Genomic DNA, 15,287 nt, shown 5'->3' with positions numbered 1-15,287 from the left:
ATTGACCCACATCTCATATGTACCTGAATTTATTACAGGCTTTTATGTCCTTCTGGTATGTGACTGGTGTTTTATAAAGGGTAAAAAATGAAAGAAAACAAGCATTAAATGTTGTTTCAACTTGTTTTTCAAAGTTATGCCATGTGTAGCAGTTGTGGTTTCCTTGACCTAAAGCCTTTCTTTTTTTCCTTGCCTACTAACTGACTCGAATTCTTTGGCTATACCTTGCTTGTGCTTCTGAAGATTGGTGAGGAAGGATATGTTGTCAGACACTATTTAGCAGAATAGAGTAGAAAGATGACATGAGTAGGCTACTGAATTAAAAAGCCCAGAACCACCCTGAATAGCCAAAGCAATCCTGAGAAGGAAGAATAAAGTGGGGGGAATCTCACTCCCCAACTTCAAGCTCTACTACAAAGCCACAGTAATCAAAACAATTTGGTACTGGCACAAGAACAGAATAGAGACTCCAAACATTAAACCAAACATATATGGTCAATTAATATTAAATAAAGGAGCCATGGACATACAATGGGGAAATGACAGTCTCTTCAACAGATGGTGCTGGCAAAACTGGACAGCTACATGCAAGAGAATGAAACTGGATCACTGTCTAACCCCATACACAAAAGTAAATTCAGTATGGATCAAAGACCTGAATATAAGTCATGAAACCATAAAACTCTTAGATAAAAACATAGGCAAAAATCTCTTAGACATAAACATGAGCGACTTCTTCATGAACATATCTCCCTGGGCAAGGGAAACAAAAGCAAAAATGAACAAGTGGGACTACATCAAGCTGAAAAGCTTCTGTACAGCAAAGAGCACCATCAATAGAACAAAAAGGTATTCTACAGTATGGGAGAATATATTCATAAGTCACAGATCCAATAAAGGGCTGACATTCAAAATATATAAAGAGCTCATGCACCTCAACAAACAGAAAAAGCAAATAATCCAATTAAGAAAATGGGCAGAGGAACTGAAATAGACAGTTCTCCAAAGAAGAAATACAGGTGGCCAACAGACACATGAAAAGATGCTCCACATCACTAGTCATCAGAGAAATGCAAATTAAAACCACAATGAGATATCACGTCACATCAGTAAGGATTGCCACCATCCAAAAGACAAACAACAAATGTTGGTGAGGTTGTGGAGAAAGAGGAACCCTCCTACACTGCTGGTGGGAATGTAAACTAGTTCAACCATTGTGGAAAGCAGTGTGGAGATTCCTCAAAATGCTCAAAATAGAAATACCATTTGACCCAGGAATTCCACTCCTAAGAATGCAGCAGCCCTATTTGAAAAAGACAGATGCACGCCTATGTTTATCACAGCACTATTTACAATAGCCAAGAAATGGAAGCAACCTAAGTGTCCATCAGTAGATGATGGATAAAGAAGATGTGGTACATATACACAATGGAATATTATTCAGCCATAAGAAGAAGACAAATCCTACCATTTGCAACAACATGGATGGAGCTAGAGGGTATTATGCTCAGTGAAATAAGCCAAGCAGAGAAAGACAAGTACCAAATGATTTCACTCATATGTGGAGTATAAGAACAAAGAAAGACTGAAGGAACAAAGCAGAATCACAGAACCCAAGAATGGACTAACAGTTACCGAAGGGAAAGGGGACTGAGGATAATGGGTGAGAGAGGAGGGATAAGGGCGGGGAAAAAGAAAGGGGGCATTACGATTAGCATGTGTAGTGGGGGGGGGCATATGGAGGCTGTACAACGCAGAGAAGACAAGTAGGGACTCTGCAGCATCTTACTACGCTGATGGACAGTGACTGTAATGGGGTTTGTGGGGGGAACTTGGTGAAGGGGGGAGCCTAGTAAACATAATGTTCTTCGTGTAATTGTAGACTAATAATACCAAAAAAAAAAAAGGAAAAGCCCAGACCATCCTACTCCTGGATTTCTTGTTATGTATTATGTGAAAACGTTATTTTTCTTTAGGGTTCAAGTTATTTTGTGTTGAGTTTCTGTTCTTGCACTGCATTCTAATGTAAAGAGTGTTTATAAAGCCAGTTTTTAAAGTCAATTGCATCTCCTTCTGTGAACTGCTAAATTTGAAGCTTCTGTCCTCTTCAACTTCCCTATATCCATTGCCAGTATTTAGTTACTGACAATGAACAGATATTTGTTTTATGGAACATAAATCATGAACACCAGCATAACAGCAGTGATGTTTTTATGGTATTTTTCCAATTTACAAAGTACATCTTATCTCATTTGATCACAGCTCAGCCTACTTGGCTTAGTCATTTCATAGAATGGATGAGACTAAGAAGATGGATGTAGAGGTCTAGGGTATATGTAATTATATGCTTGTAAATAAGGTCAATATGTGAAACTTTCACAGAAATGCAACTGACTGATTTGATGTGCAACCAAAATAAATACTGTTATTTTGTAATTTCTTAAATTTAAACAACAATTTTTGACTCGGGTAAGAATCACAGACATAAGTGATTTAAATAATTCCTTTAGAGTTTTTTGTTTTTAATCTAGGGCTTAATTAGCTTTATTTCAATATCAACATGCATTGTGTGTCATAACAACTTCAGGATATTCAGGAAAAACATGTCCAAAAAGAGATTTTAAATGTAGATCTGGAGCATATGCTAAAATCCTTAGGTGCAGATTTAGGATTTGTATATGGGTGGTACTTAAAACTCTGAGAATGGATGATAGCCTAGGAATTTAGGTGGAAAACAAGGAGAAAATGACTAAAGACTGAACACTGAAGAGAGTGGGCTGAGGAGGAGGAGGACCCAGGGTAAGAGGAAGAAATGAGAACTATGAGAATCAGGAGCAGCAGAGAGGCCTAGGAAAGCTTTTCCAAGAAGTGGTCATTCTAACCCAGGTACTAGGAAGAGGCCTCATTTAATAAGAGCAGAAGTGGATTTCCTGACTACATATACTTGCCATATGCCAAAGCAATGGAAAACAAGGATTTCACTTTCTGATTTTCAATCTTAAATTTTTCTTTGTTGTTGTGTTACAATACTATATTGTGCACTTTGGCGATTTTACACAAGATCAGAAAAGGTATAAGTCTTTATATTTTTATTTTTATTTATTTTATTTTGGTATCATTAATTTACAATCACCTGAGCAACATTATGGTTACTAGGTTCCCCCCATTATCAAGTCCCCACCATATACCCCATTACAGTCACTGTCTATCAGCGTAGTAAGATGCTATAGAGACACTACTTGTCTTCTCTGTGCTATACTGTCTTCCCCTTTCCCCCTGCTACATTATGTGTGCTGATCGTAATGCCCCTTATTCCCTGTATCCCTCCCTTTCCATCCCCCTCCCCAGTCCCTTTCCCTTTGGTAACTGTTAGTCCATTCTTGGGTTTTGTGAGTCTGCTGCTGTTTTGTTCCTTCAGTTTTTGCTTAGTTGTTATACTCCACAGATAAATGGAATCGTTTAGTACTTGTCTTTCTCCGCCTGGCTTATTTCACTGAGCATAATACCCTCTAGCTCCATCCATATTGTTGCAAATGGTAGGATTTGTTTTCTTCTTATGGTTGAATAATATTCCATTGTGTATATGTAGCCACATCTTCTTTATCCATTCATCTACTGATGGACACTTAGGTTGCTTCCATTTCTTGGTTATTGTAAACAGTGCTGCCATAAACGTAGGGGTGCATATGTCTTTTTGAATCCGGGGTATTGTTTTCTTAGGGCAAATTCCAAGGAGTGGATTTCCTGGGTCAAATGGTATTTCTATTTTGAGTTTTTTGAGGAACCTCCATATTGCTTTCCATAATGGTTGAACTAATTTACATTCCCACCAACAGTGTAGAAAGTTCCCCTTTCTCCACATGCTCACCAGCATTCACTGTTGTTTGTCTTTGGATATTGGCTATCCTAACTGGTGTGAGGTGATATCTCATTGTGGTTTTAATTTGCATTCCCTGATAATAATTTGGAGCTTCTTTACATGTGCCTGTTGCCATCTGAATTTCTTCTTTGGAGTAGTGTCTGTTCAGATCCTCTGCTCATTTTTTAATAGGGTTATTTGCTTTTTAGGTGTTGAGTTATGTGAGCTCTTTATATATTTTAGATGTTAACCCCTTATCAGATATATCATTTACAAATGTATTCTTCCATATTGTAGGATACCTTTTTGTTCTATTGATGATGTCCTTTGCTGTGCAGAAGATTTTTAGATTGATGTGGTCCCATGTGTTCATTTTTGCTTTTGTTTCCCTTGCCCCAGGAGATGTGTTCAGAAAAAAATTGCTCATGTTTGTATTTAAGAGATTTTTGCCTATGTTTTCCTCTAAGAGTTTTATGGTTTCATGACTTGCATTCAGGTCTATGATCCATTTCGAGTTTACTTTTGTGTATGGGATTAGACAATAATCCAATTTCATTCTCTTACATGTAGCTGTCCAGTTTTGCCAACACCAGTTGTTGAAGAGGCTGTCAGTTCCCCATTTCATATCCATGGCTCTCTTATCGTATATTAATTTGCCTTCTATGTGTGTATTTATATCAGGGCTCTCAATTCTGTTACATTGATCTCTGAGACAGTTCTTGTGCCTATACTAATATACTATTCTATCTTTTAAAAAATCTTCTCTGGACCCTAGTTTTCCTGTAGGTACTACCATGTTTCTTTGCTGCCCTTACAGGATCATTCCTTGAGACAGTAATCTCTGCCTATTCTTATTCCCTTCCTCTCCTCCCATTTTTCTATTGAACACACTAAAGTGAGGCTTCTATCTCCTACCTTTCTATTAAAGTTGCTCTTGTCAGAGCAATGAATGTCTGTTGCCAAATCAACTGGTCAGTTCTCAGACCTCATTTACTAGATTTTCCAGGAGCATTTGTTAAGAGTTGTACATTCCCCCCTTCTTGAAGCATTTCTGTACTTGGCTTCTAGGGTACTACATTTTTCTAGTGTCTTTTTGCATTACTGCACACTCCTTCCCGTCTCCTTTGCTGGATCTGTCTCTGTGACCTCTAATTGTGGGGGTGCTCCAAGGCTCTCTTGATAGTGTCTTCTCTTCTCTCTCTGCTCTTATTCCAGAGGTGATCTCATTTAGTCTCCTGACTTTAAATACCATCTATTTGGTATTTTGTTTTAGAATACTTTTAGCACTCCTGTTTTGTTATGTCCCTTCAGACTTTCATATTGTGTCCCTCTGTTTCTAGAGTTCTCATTTAGAATACACATCAATTAGTTCATACGTATCAGAGCTATATTGCTTACCAGATTTCCTTTTCATTTTTTTCTTCTCCTTAAGCTATGTTAAGTTGTCTTTTATTGTTTGGTTATTTTCTGAAGTATTTTTCCTCAGATGGTTGGCTTGAGTTGTGTAATCCTGGAGATCATGGTTAGCCTCAACTATCTTATTGCTATCCCTTAAAAATAATTGGTATCTTTGCTAGATATGTTTCACGAGTTTTCCTGCTTTTAAGTAGTGTAGATCTTCCATTGTTTTTTAGTGTATGATATTGATGGTAAGTCCAATGGCAGTCCTGTGTTTTTCACTATATAGGTAATTTTTCTTTCTGTCTTAACACTTAAAAGATTTTCTCTTTCTTCTTTAGTGAATTTTATAAGGATATGAGTAGATACGTCTTTTCTCTTCAATCCAACCTGACCTGGTTACCCTTTTCAGTTAATCACCAGAGGTGTTTCTTCAGCCCAGAGAAATTTTGTTCTATTATTTGCTTAATTTTTGCCTCTCTTTCTTATGGTGTCTTTTCTCCTTTTGAACACACATTTTCACATATTAGTTTTCTGGATCTAACTTTCAAGTCTTTTTTCTTTTCCTTCACATTTCTATTAATCTAACTTTTTGCTCTGTGCTTTGAGGTAATTCTTGCACATCATCTTTCATCTGTTTATTTTGGTGTCAATAATGATCATCTTTTTTATTTTTAAGTTCAGTACTCATTTAGTTTGAAAATCATGGTTTTGAGCTTTAGGAAGTGTGTATGTGTGTGTGTGTGTGTGTGTGTGTGTGTGTGTGTGTGTGTGTGTTGCACTAGAAGATACTTAAATGTTCTAACAAGTTTTGTGTAGGTGTTTGTCTTTCTTTTGTAGCACTTCTCTTTCACTATGTATATGTGTTCTATTTATTCACACTTCTTCTGCTCTTTCAAATATTAGGGCCTCTCACAGTTTTTTTTCTATGATTGCTCTTTGGAAATCAGGTCTAATTTCTGTACTATTCTTAATAGCAGGAATACCAGAGGTAGGAATAGGTATAGTCCCTACAGTTTAGGACAGTCAGCCCTACTAGAGATACCTGAAGGAAATTTAGTGGTGCTTTCTGATCTACCTGAACTGTCCTAATTTCCAAAGTAGGGAAGACTCACCTATCTCATGTTAGGAAAATCCAGCATATTCAGAGGGATCGAAGGTAATCTTACCACTGAGGGTTTCATATCCCTGAAAGCTGAGCTATTGCAGCTCTCATTTTTTGTCTAGGGTTCTGATACTGCTTTTCAGTCAGTTACCTACCCACAGGGCAATTTAGCTTCATACCAGTTTGCTCTGATGTTACCCAACTAGAACATTAAACCATATCCAGTAGTCTGTGAGTCTCAACATCTGCTTAACTTCAGAAAGTTAAGGAACTTGGAGTTGAGCATGGAGGAGAACAATCCACAAGTTGTCATGTTTCAGAATATCCTGGATTGCCAATCATTCCAATACCATTTATATTCTGATGACTCTCAAATGTATTATTTCTCCCACCACTACCATTCTCTTCACTCACATATTAGTCAACAATTCAACTTGGATATGTAATGGTTATCACTAGGGTTGCAAGTCCAAACTGAACTTTTAATTGTCTTTCCCAAACCTACTCTTCTCCCAGCCTTTCCTAGCTCAGTGATTGGCATCACCACCATTTTTCAGTTAATTGCTTAAGCCAATATCCTAAGTTGCATTCTTGACTTTGCTGTCTTAATTTACATCCACGTCCTAGTCAATCAGCAAATCCTATTGATCATACTTCCAAGATATACCTAACCTGACCACCTCCACATCTACCACAAATCCACGCATTGTTGTTTGTTGTTTTAATGCAGGTGTCTCCTGACTGCTCTCTAATCTTCTGCTCTTGGCCTGTACAATTTATTTTTTATAAGCCAGAGCAATCTTTTTTTTTTTTTGCCACAGTAATCTTTTTAAGAGGTAAAATTTTGCTCCCCTCCAAAGAATTCTAAGAAAACCTAAACTCCATGCCATTGCTTATATGGCTCTTCATGGTTAAGGCCAACGGTGCCTACCAACTTCATTTTCTATGACTCACTGTATTTCTGTCACATTAGCTTCCTTGCTCTTCCTTAACTACATTATAACCATCTTATCTCAGGCCCCTTATACTTGCTGATCGCTTTGCTGAGAGTACTATTTCTCTAGATTTTCTCATAGTTACCTTCCTCATTGAATTTGTGTCTTGCTCAAATCTGTTCAAATTGCCTTATACAGATTGTTCCTGGTCATTCCATTAAATAGGTTCTCCTCTACATTGCCTATTCCACCTTACCCTATTTTAAGTCTTTTAATAACACTTATTACCATTAGAATCATGTGTGTTTATTTACTGTTTTCTCCTTTCAGTCATCCTCTATGAGGGAAGAATTTTTTATTCTATATACCTCTATGAGGGAAGAATTCACTGCTATATTGCTAGCACTTGAAACAAGGAGTAGACACATTCAATAAATAATATACACTTCAAGTGGCATCTTTACTAAATTTGAGTTGGATGACAAAATGAAAAAGGAGGTATATACATGACTCTTCCTGGAAATAGCTGTTTTTCAAAGTAGTTTTTTATAGTTTTCTACTTTGTATAGGCTTATCTGCAAAAAAATGTAATAAATGTTTTACTTCCACATGTTTTGAATTTCAGTTAATATACTTGTATTTTATTTTTCCATAAAATAGTGATCATGCAATCTTTTTTCTTTTTAAGAATGAAATGCCATTGTACCTGTAACTTATTCCTTAATAACATATTTATTACCAACTTCTTAGTTTATGTTTTATGTTAAAAGAAACCTTGTAAAATTGTACAATGTGAAGACCATTGGAAGTAAAGGAAGGAAAAATAGAAGTTGAGATTTTATTGCTTTCTGATTATAATATTCCAGTATTTTTTTAGGTTGCCTGGATATCCCCTCAATTAAGATAATGGTTTTTCCCCTTATGATGTACTCACTCTGTCTAAGGAACCACTCACGATTCTGCCCATAATTGCTATTTCTTTTCACTCTTTGCTTTTTCTTTTATGTGGAACCTCAGTTTATGCCCCCTCTTCTCAATTTTCAGTGGATAGAATTTTCTTCTCTAGGTTAATAAGAAAGAAAGGAAAAGAGAAAATTTAGCGAAACAATTGTAGAAACCAAAATTCTGCTTGAAAATAGTCTTAGCATTTATAATTATATGTATACCATGTTAATATGTGGTTGACACTTATTTTCTTGTACTTGAGTACAGCATTTTTCTAATCTCTAAGGAAGACCAATTTTAAAGGTTTATTAGGGAGGAGGGAAGTCTTTGGTACAATCACATGCCATTTCACTCACAATTTTGAAGGGTCATTTTAGTTATCTTCATGGGTGGGTAGTGAAACAACATTAAAGCTCCAATTCTCCTACATAAGCATATGCTGTTGGCAGCTGGAGAGCTTTATAAAAGCAGCACTGGCCCATGTTCCACTGTACACTTATAAACACCTCTGTCTAGCAAAAAACTGATATTTGTAAATTATTTTGTGGCAAGGTAGTTAATCATACATTTTTAAATGATTGACTTTGATAATTAAGAAATTAACTTCTTTTTATTTGTATTTTTTCCAGGTGTATGGTGGCTGATGAAGTAAGTTTTTCATGATTTTTGTGTCTTATCAAATTCCACAACCCCTTCTTAGTGTCTACTATATACTTATGTATTCATATGATTACTTGTCTATATGTGGAGAGAAGAAGGGGAGAGAGAGGTAGGTGTGCAGGGTGCAGAAAGAACACGAGAATGATCAAGTGTGTGCACGTGCAAGCAAGGCATGTGTGCGAGGTGTGTACTTGCAACATGTTAGTATTAAAATTAGTGATCCATATTTATATATTTTTGACCTAGGAATCATGAATGCCTAGAAATACAGCCCTAAATGAAACTGAATTCATTTTTTACATGTCATCATACTGCTTGCTTAAATGCTAAACTTTTAAGATTTTGCTCTACAGGTTATTGTTTTACAATGTTAAAACAGTATTTTATTGTCAGTAAACAATTTGATACATATAAGTGGCATGCACTTGTATATTTCATATTCATGTTTTCTCACTCTAATGGAAGTTCTTGTTATGTAAACTGTGATACTCTTTATATAGATTCACAGAGTAATGTAAATCAGTAAAGTTCTAATTTTTAATATGTTTGAGACATGTATTGCCATTTTCATGACATCTTTAAGAATAACAGCAAAACATATATTTAAAAGTATATTAGAGGATTAAAGATGGTGGCACGAGAGGTGAGACAGAGGCTTCTTTCTAAAACCGCATATAATACGAAAATATAATTAATACAACTAATCCTGAAAGAGCAACAGGAAAGAGAACTGCGCCAGACTCCATAAACCTGGAAAAAAGACCAGACCTCAGGTAACAGGGTAACGTATCAAAGCTGTGGCCTAGCGGGAACCAAGACCTTCCCCCACCCCACCTCACCAATGGGAGGAAGAGAAATGGAGCAGGAAGGGAGTGGAGACCTGGGACTGCTGAATACCTAACACTGGAGATCTGCTCTGGGACCACAAACTACATTTCATGGTGCTTGCATGGAACTCTTGTGATTAGGAGCTTGGAAAGCTAACACAGGCAGAATTCCTGAGGAGACAGATTCCAGCTGGTTGTTGAAGGCAGGGATCCATATTTGGCTGCCCTGGGACAAAAGAAAGGTGGTCAGTCTGAGAGACTCCCTAACAAGGAAGCCCTTAGCAAGAGGGCTGCTAAAGGGTTAAGGATTGCACAGAGCTTACTGCTCCAGAGAAAGGACAGGTAGACAAAATTGTCTGGCTGCACTGTGCCCAGCAGGATGGGAGCTTCCATGATCTTCAGCTGCTCCAGCTCCCTAACTGGCTACACATCTCCAAGGATCCCCTCCATGATACGCAGACTACTGCGCCTTTATCCCTGCCAGCCCCACCTGACTCCCAAACCGGCAAACCCTGCTCTGACATTAGGCCAGCCAGAGGGAACATCTGTCTACAGCAACTACAAATGCAAAGCATAGAGGCTTATATCTGTGTGCTTGGCCCACTGGTTCAGAAAGTTGAGACAGACATAGTAGACGGGAAGGAGAAAACACCTCTTTCATCCCCCCAGGCAACAGTAGCACTCCCCTGCAACACCCAACATTGCTTCCGGGTCCTAGCAACCCCAGAGAATAGAGCTTCTGGGCACTAGAGGGTGCCATATACAAATATGAAACTCCAAAGGAACCTGGTTCAAAGCAAAAGTATTAATAAAACTCCTGAAGAGATTTAAATGACATTGACCTCACGAATCTTCCTGAAAGAGACTTCAAAATAAAAATCATTTACATGCTTATGTAGGTACACAAAGATATTAAATAACTCAGGAATGAATTCCAGATGGAGATCCAATTGTTGAAGAGCAAAATGGAGGGTATTAAAAGGTTGGATATGGTGGAGGAGACGATAAATGAAATCGAAACTAGGGAAGAGGAATGCAAAGAAGCTGAAGCACAGAGAGAAAAAAGGATCTCTAAGACTGAAAGAATATTGAGAGAACTGTGTGACCAATCCAAATGAAACAATATTCGCATTATTGGGATACCAGAAGAAGAGGGGGAGAAAGGGATAGAAAGTGTCTTTGAGGAGGTAATTGCTGAAAACTTCCCCAATATGGGGAAGGAGATAGTCTCTCAGGCTATGGAAATGCACGGGTCTCCCAACACAATGGTCTCTAGGAAGACAACACCAAGACATATAATAATTAAAATGGCAAAAACATCAACGATAAGGATAGACTACTAAAAGCAGGCAGACAGGGAAATAAGATCACATACAGAGGAACGCCATTAGGCTATCATCTGACTTCTTAGCAGAAACTGCACAGGACAGAAGGGAGTGGCATGATGTATTTAATTCAATGAAGCAGAAGGGCATTGAACCAAGAATACTTTATCCAGGAAGGTTATCATTTAAATTTAAAGGAGGGATTAAACAATTTCCACATAAGCAAAAGCTGAGAGAATTTACCACAAACCATCTCTACAGTGTATTTTGGAGGGACTGCTATAGATGGAAGTGTTCCTAAGGTTGAATAGCAGGCACCAGAGGTAATAAAACCACAGTAAAGAAAGTAGAACAGCTAATTACTAAGCAAATGGAAAATTAAATTATCCTGAAAGTGAATCAAGGATAGAGAAAGAATATAGAATATGATACCTAATATATAAAGAATGGAGGAGGAAGAAAAAGGTGGAGAAGATTAAAATGACCTTTAGATTGTGTTTGTAATAGCATATTAAGTGAGGTAAGTTAGACTCTTAGATAGTAAGGAAGTTAACCTTGAGCCTTTGGTAAGCATAAATCTAAAGCATGCAATGGCGATAAGTACATACCTATCAAGAATCATTGTAAATGTAAATGGACTGAATGCACCAATCAAAAGACATAAAGTCACTGAAAGGATAAAAAAGTAAGACCCATCTACATGCTGCATACAAAAGACTCACTTTAAACCCAAAGACACGCACAGACTAAAAGTGAAAGGATGGAAAGATATTTCATGCACCTAATAGGGAGAAAAAAGCAGGAGTTGCAGTACTTGTATCAGACAAAATAGACTTCAAAACAACGTCACAAGAAACAAAGAAGGACATTATATAATGATAAAGGGGTCAATCCAACAAGAAGATATAACTTATAAATATCTATGCCCCCAACACAGGAGCACCTACATATGTGAAAGAAATACTAACAGAATTAAAAGGGGAAATAAAATGCAGTGCATTCATTCTACAACGCAACATGTCACTCATTCCAAAGAATAGATCAACCAGACAGAAAATAAATAAGGAGACAGTGGCACTGAACAACACATTAAAACAGATGGACCTAACAGACATCTACAGAACTCTACACCCAAAAACAGCAGAAACAGAACAGAAAATGTTCAAGTGCACATGGAACATTTTCAAGAGAGATCATATACTAACTAGGCCACAAAAAGAGCCTCAGTAAATTGAAAATACTGAAATTGTACCAACCAGCTTCTCTGACCACAAACGTATGAAACTGGAAATAAATTATACAAAGAAAATGAAAAATCACACAAATAGGCTTCACAACATGCTCCTAAATAGCCAATGGACCAATAACCAAAGAAAAACTGGTATCAAGCAATGTATGGACACAAATGACAAAATAATTCAACATTGCAAAGTCTGTGGGATGCAGTGAAGGCCCTGGTAAGAGAGAAGTATATTGCAATACAGGCCTACCCTAGGAAAGAAGAAAAATCCCAAATGAATAGTCTAAAGTCACAATTATTGAAAATGGGAAAAAAAGGAGAACAAATGAGGCCCAATGACAGTAGGAGGGACATAATAAAGACTAGAACAGAAATAAATAAAATCAAGAAGAATAAAAAAATAGAAACAATGAAAGCAAGGGCTGGTTCTTTGAGAAAATAAAGAAAATAGATAAACCCCTAGCCAGACTTATCAAGAAAAACAGTCTATTCACATAAACAGAATCAGTAATGAGAAAGGAAAAATCACAACAGATCCCACAGAAATACAAAGAATTATTAGAGAATACTATGAGAGTCTTTATGCTGACAAGCTGGAAAACCTAGAAGAAATGGACAACTTCCCATAAAAATACAACTTCTAAGACTGACCAAGGAAGGAACAAAATCTGAACAAACCAATTACCACCAAAGAAATTGAATCAGTAATCAAAAAACTTACCAAGAACAAAACTCCTGGACCAGATGGATTCACTGCTGAATTTTATCAGACATGCAGAGAAGATATAATGCCCATTCTCCTTAAAGTTTTTCAAAAAATAGAACAGGAGGGAATACTTCCAAACTCATTCTATGAAGCCAACATCACTCTAATACCAAAACCAGGCAAAGACTCCACCAAAAAAGAAAATTATACACCACTATCCCTGATGAACATAGATGCAAAAATACTCAATAAAATATTAGCAAACTGAATTCAAAAGTACATCGAGGATCATACAACATAGTCAAGTGGGATTCATCTCAGGGAAGCAAGGATGGTACAACATTAGAAAATCCATCAACATCATCCACCACATCAGCAAAAAGAAGGACAAAATCCACGATCATCTCCATAGACACTGAAAAAGCATTTGACAAAATTCACCATCCATTTATGCTAAGAAACCCTCAACAAAATAGGTATAGAGGGGAAGTACCTCAACATTGTAAAGGCCATATATGACAAACCCAGAGCAAACATCATCCTTAACAGCGAGAAGCTGAAAGCCTTTCTTCAAAGATTGGGAACCTGACAAGGATGCCCACTCTCCCCACTTCTATTCAACTAGAACTGGAGGTCCTAGCCACAGCAATCAGACGACACAAAGAAATAAAAGGCATCCAGATTGGCAAGGAAGCAGTCAGACTGTCCCTGTTTGCCAATTACATTATACTGTACATAAAAAACCCTAAAGAAACAACTCCAAAACTACTAGATCTAATATCTGAATTCAGCAAATTTCCAGGATACAAAATTAATATGCAGAAATCTGTGCCATTCCTATACAGTAACAATGAACTAGAAGAGAGAGAAATGAGGATAACAATTCCATTCACAGTAGCATTAAAAAGAATAAAATACTTAGGAATAAACCTAACCAAGGAAGTGAAAGACCTATACTCTGAAAACTACAGGACACTCATGAGAGAAATTAAAGAAGATACCAATAAATGGAAACACATCCCGTGCTCATGGATAGGAAGAATTAATATTGTCAAAATGGCCATCCTGCCTAAAGCAATCTACAGATTCAATGCAATTCCTATCAAAATACCAACAGCATTCTTCAACGAACTAGAGCAAATCGTTCTAAAATTCATATGGAACAACAAAAGACCCCGAATAGCCAAAGCAGTCCTGAGAAGGAACAATAAAGCTAGGAGGATTATGCTCCCTAACATCAAGCTCTACTACAAAGCCACAGTAATCAAGACAATTTGGCACTGGCACAAGAAGAGACCTATAGACCAATGGAGCAGACTAGAGAGCCCTGATAGAAACCCAACCAGGTAGGGTCAATTAGTGTATGATAAAGGAGCCATGGACATACAGTGGGGAAATGACAGCCTCTTCAACAGCTGGGGTTGACAAAAGTGGACAGCTACATGCAAGAGAATGAAACTGGATCATTGTTTAACCCCATACACAAAAGTAAACTCGAAATGGATCAAAGACCTAAATGTAAGTCATGAATACAAAAACTCTTAGAAGACAACATAGGCAAAAATCTCTTAGACATAAAGATGAGCAACTTCTTCTTGAACATATCTCTTCAGGCAAGGGAAACAAAAGCCAAAATGAACAAGTGGGACTATATCAAGCTGAAAAGCTTCTGTGTAGCAAAGGACACCACCAATAGAACAAAAAGGCATTCTACAGTATGGGAGAATATTTTCATAAATGTCAGATCTGAAAATGGGTTGACATCGAAAATATACAAAGAGCTCACACACCTGAACAAAAAAAAGCAAGTAATCCAATTAAAAAATGGGCAGAGGAGCTGAACAGACACTTCTCCGAAGAAGAAATTCAGATGGGCAACAGACACATGAAAAGATGCTCCACATCACTAGTCATCAGAGAAATGCAAATTAAAACCATGAGATATCACCTCACACCAATAAGGATCACCACCATCCAAAAGACGAACAACAACAAATGTTGGTGAGGTTGTGGAGAAAGGGGAACCCTCCTACGCTGCTGGTGGGAATATAAATTGGTTCAACCATTGTGGAAAGCATTACGGAGGTTCCTCAACATACTCAAAATAGAAATACCATTTGACCCAGGAATTCCACTTCGAGGAATTTAAGAATGCAACAGCCCAGTTTGAAAAAGACAAATGCACCCCTATGTTTATTGCAGCACTATTTACAATAGCCAAGAAATAGAAGCAACCTAAGTGTCCATCAGTAGATGAATGGATAAAGAAGATGTGGTACATATACAC

The 15,287-nt window shown here is 37.3% G+C and overlaps 1 protein-coding gene across 4 annotated transcripts in view; it reads left to right on the top strand.

The window, feature by feature from the left end:
* ZRANB3 (zinc finger RANBP2-type containing 3) overlaps positions 1-15,287 on the top strand; it is a 331,095-nt gene that overhangs the window by 115,258 nt on the left and 200,550 nt on the right. For all 4 annotated transcript variants that reach the window (XM_073241365.1, XM_073241364.1, XM_073241366.1 and 1 more), the window contains exon 3: positions 8,872-8,890. In XM_073241365.1, the coding sequence (XP_073097466.1) occupies positions 8,872-8,890 (19 nt within the window). The remainder of the gene's footprint in view (positions 1-8,871; positions 8,891-15,287) is intronic.

The sequence above is a fragment of the Manis javanica genome, chromosome 7 (assembly GCF_040802235.1).
Source record: "Manis javanica isolate MJ-LG chromosome 7, MJ_LKY, whole genome shotgun sequence".
NCBI classification, from domain to species: Eukaryota; Metazoa; Chordata; class Mammalia; order Pholidota; family Manidae; genus Manis; species Manis javanica.
This window is presented reverse-complemented; position numbering and strand designations above follow the sequence as displayed.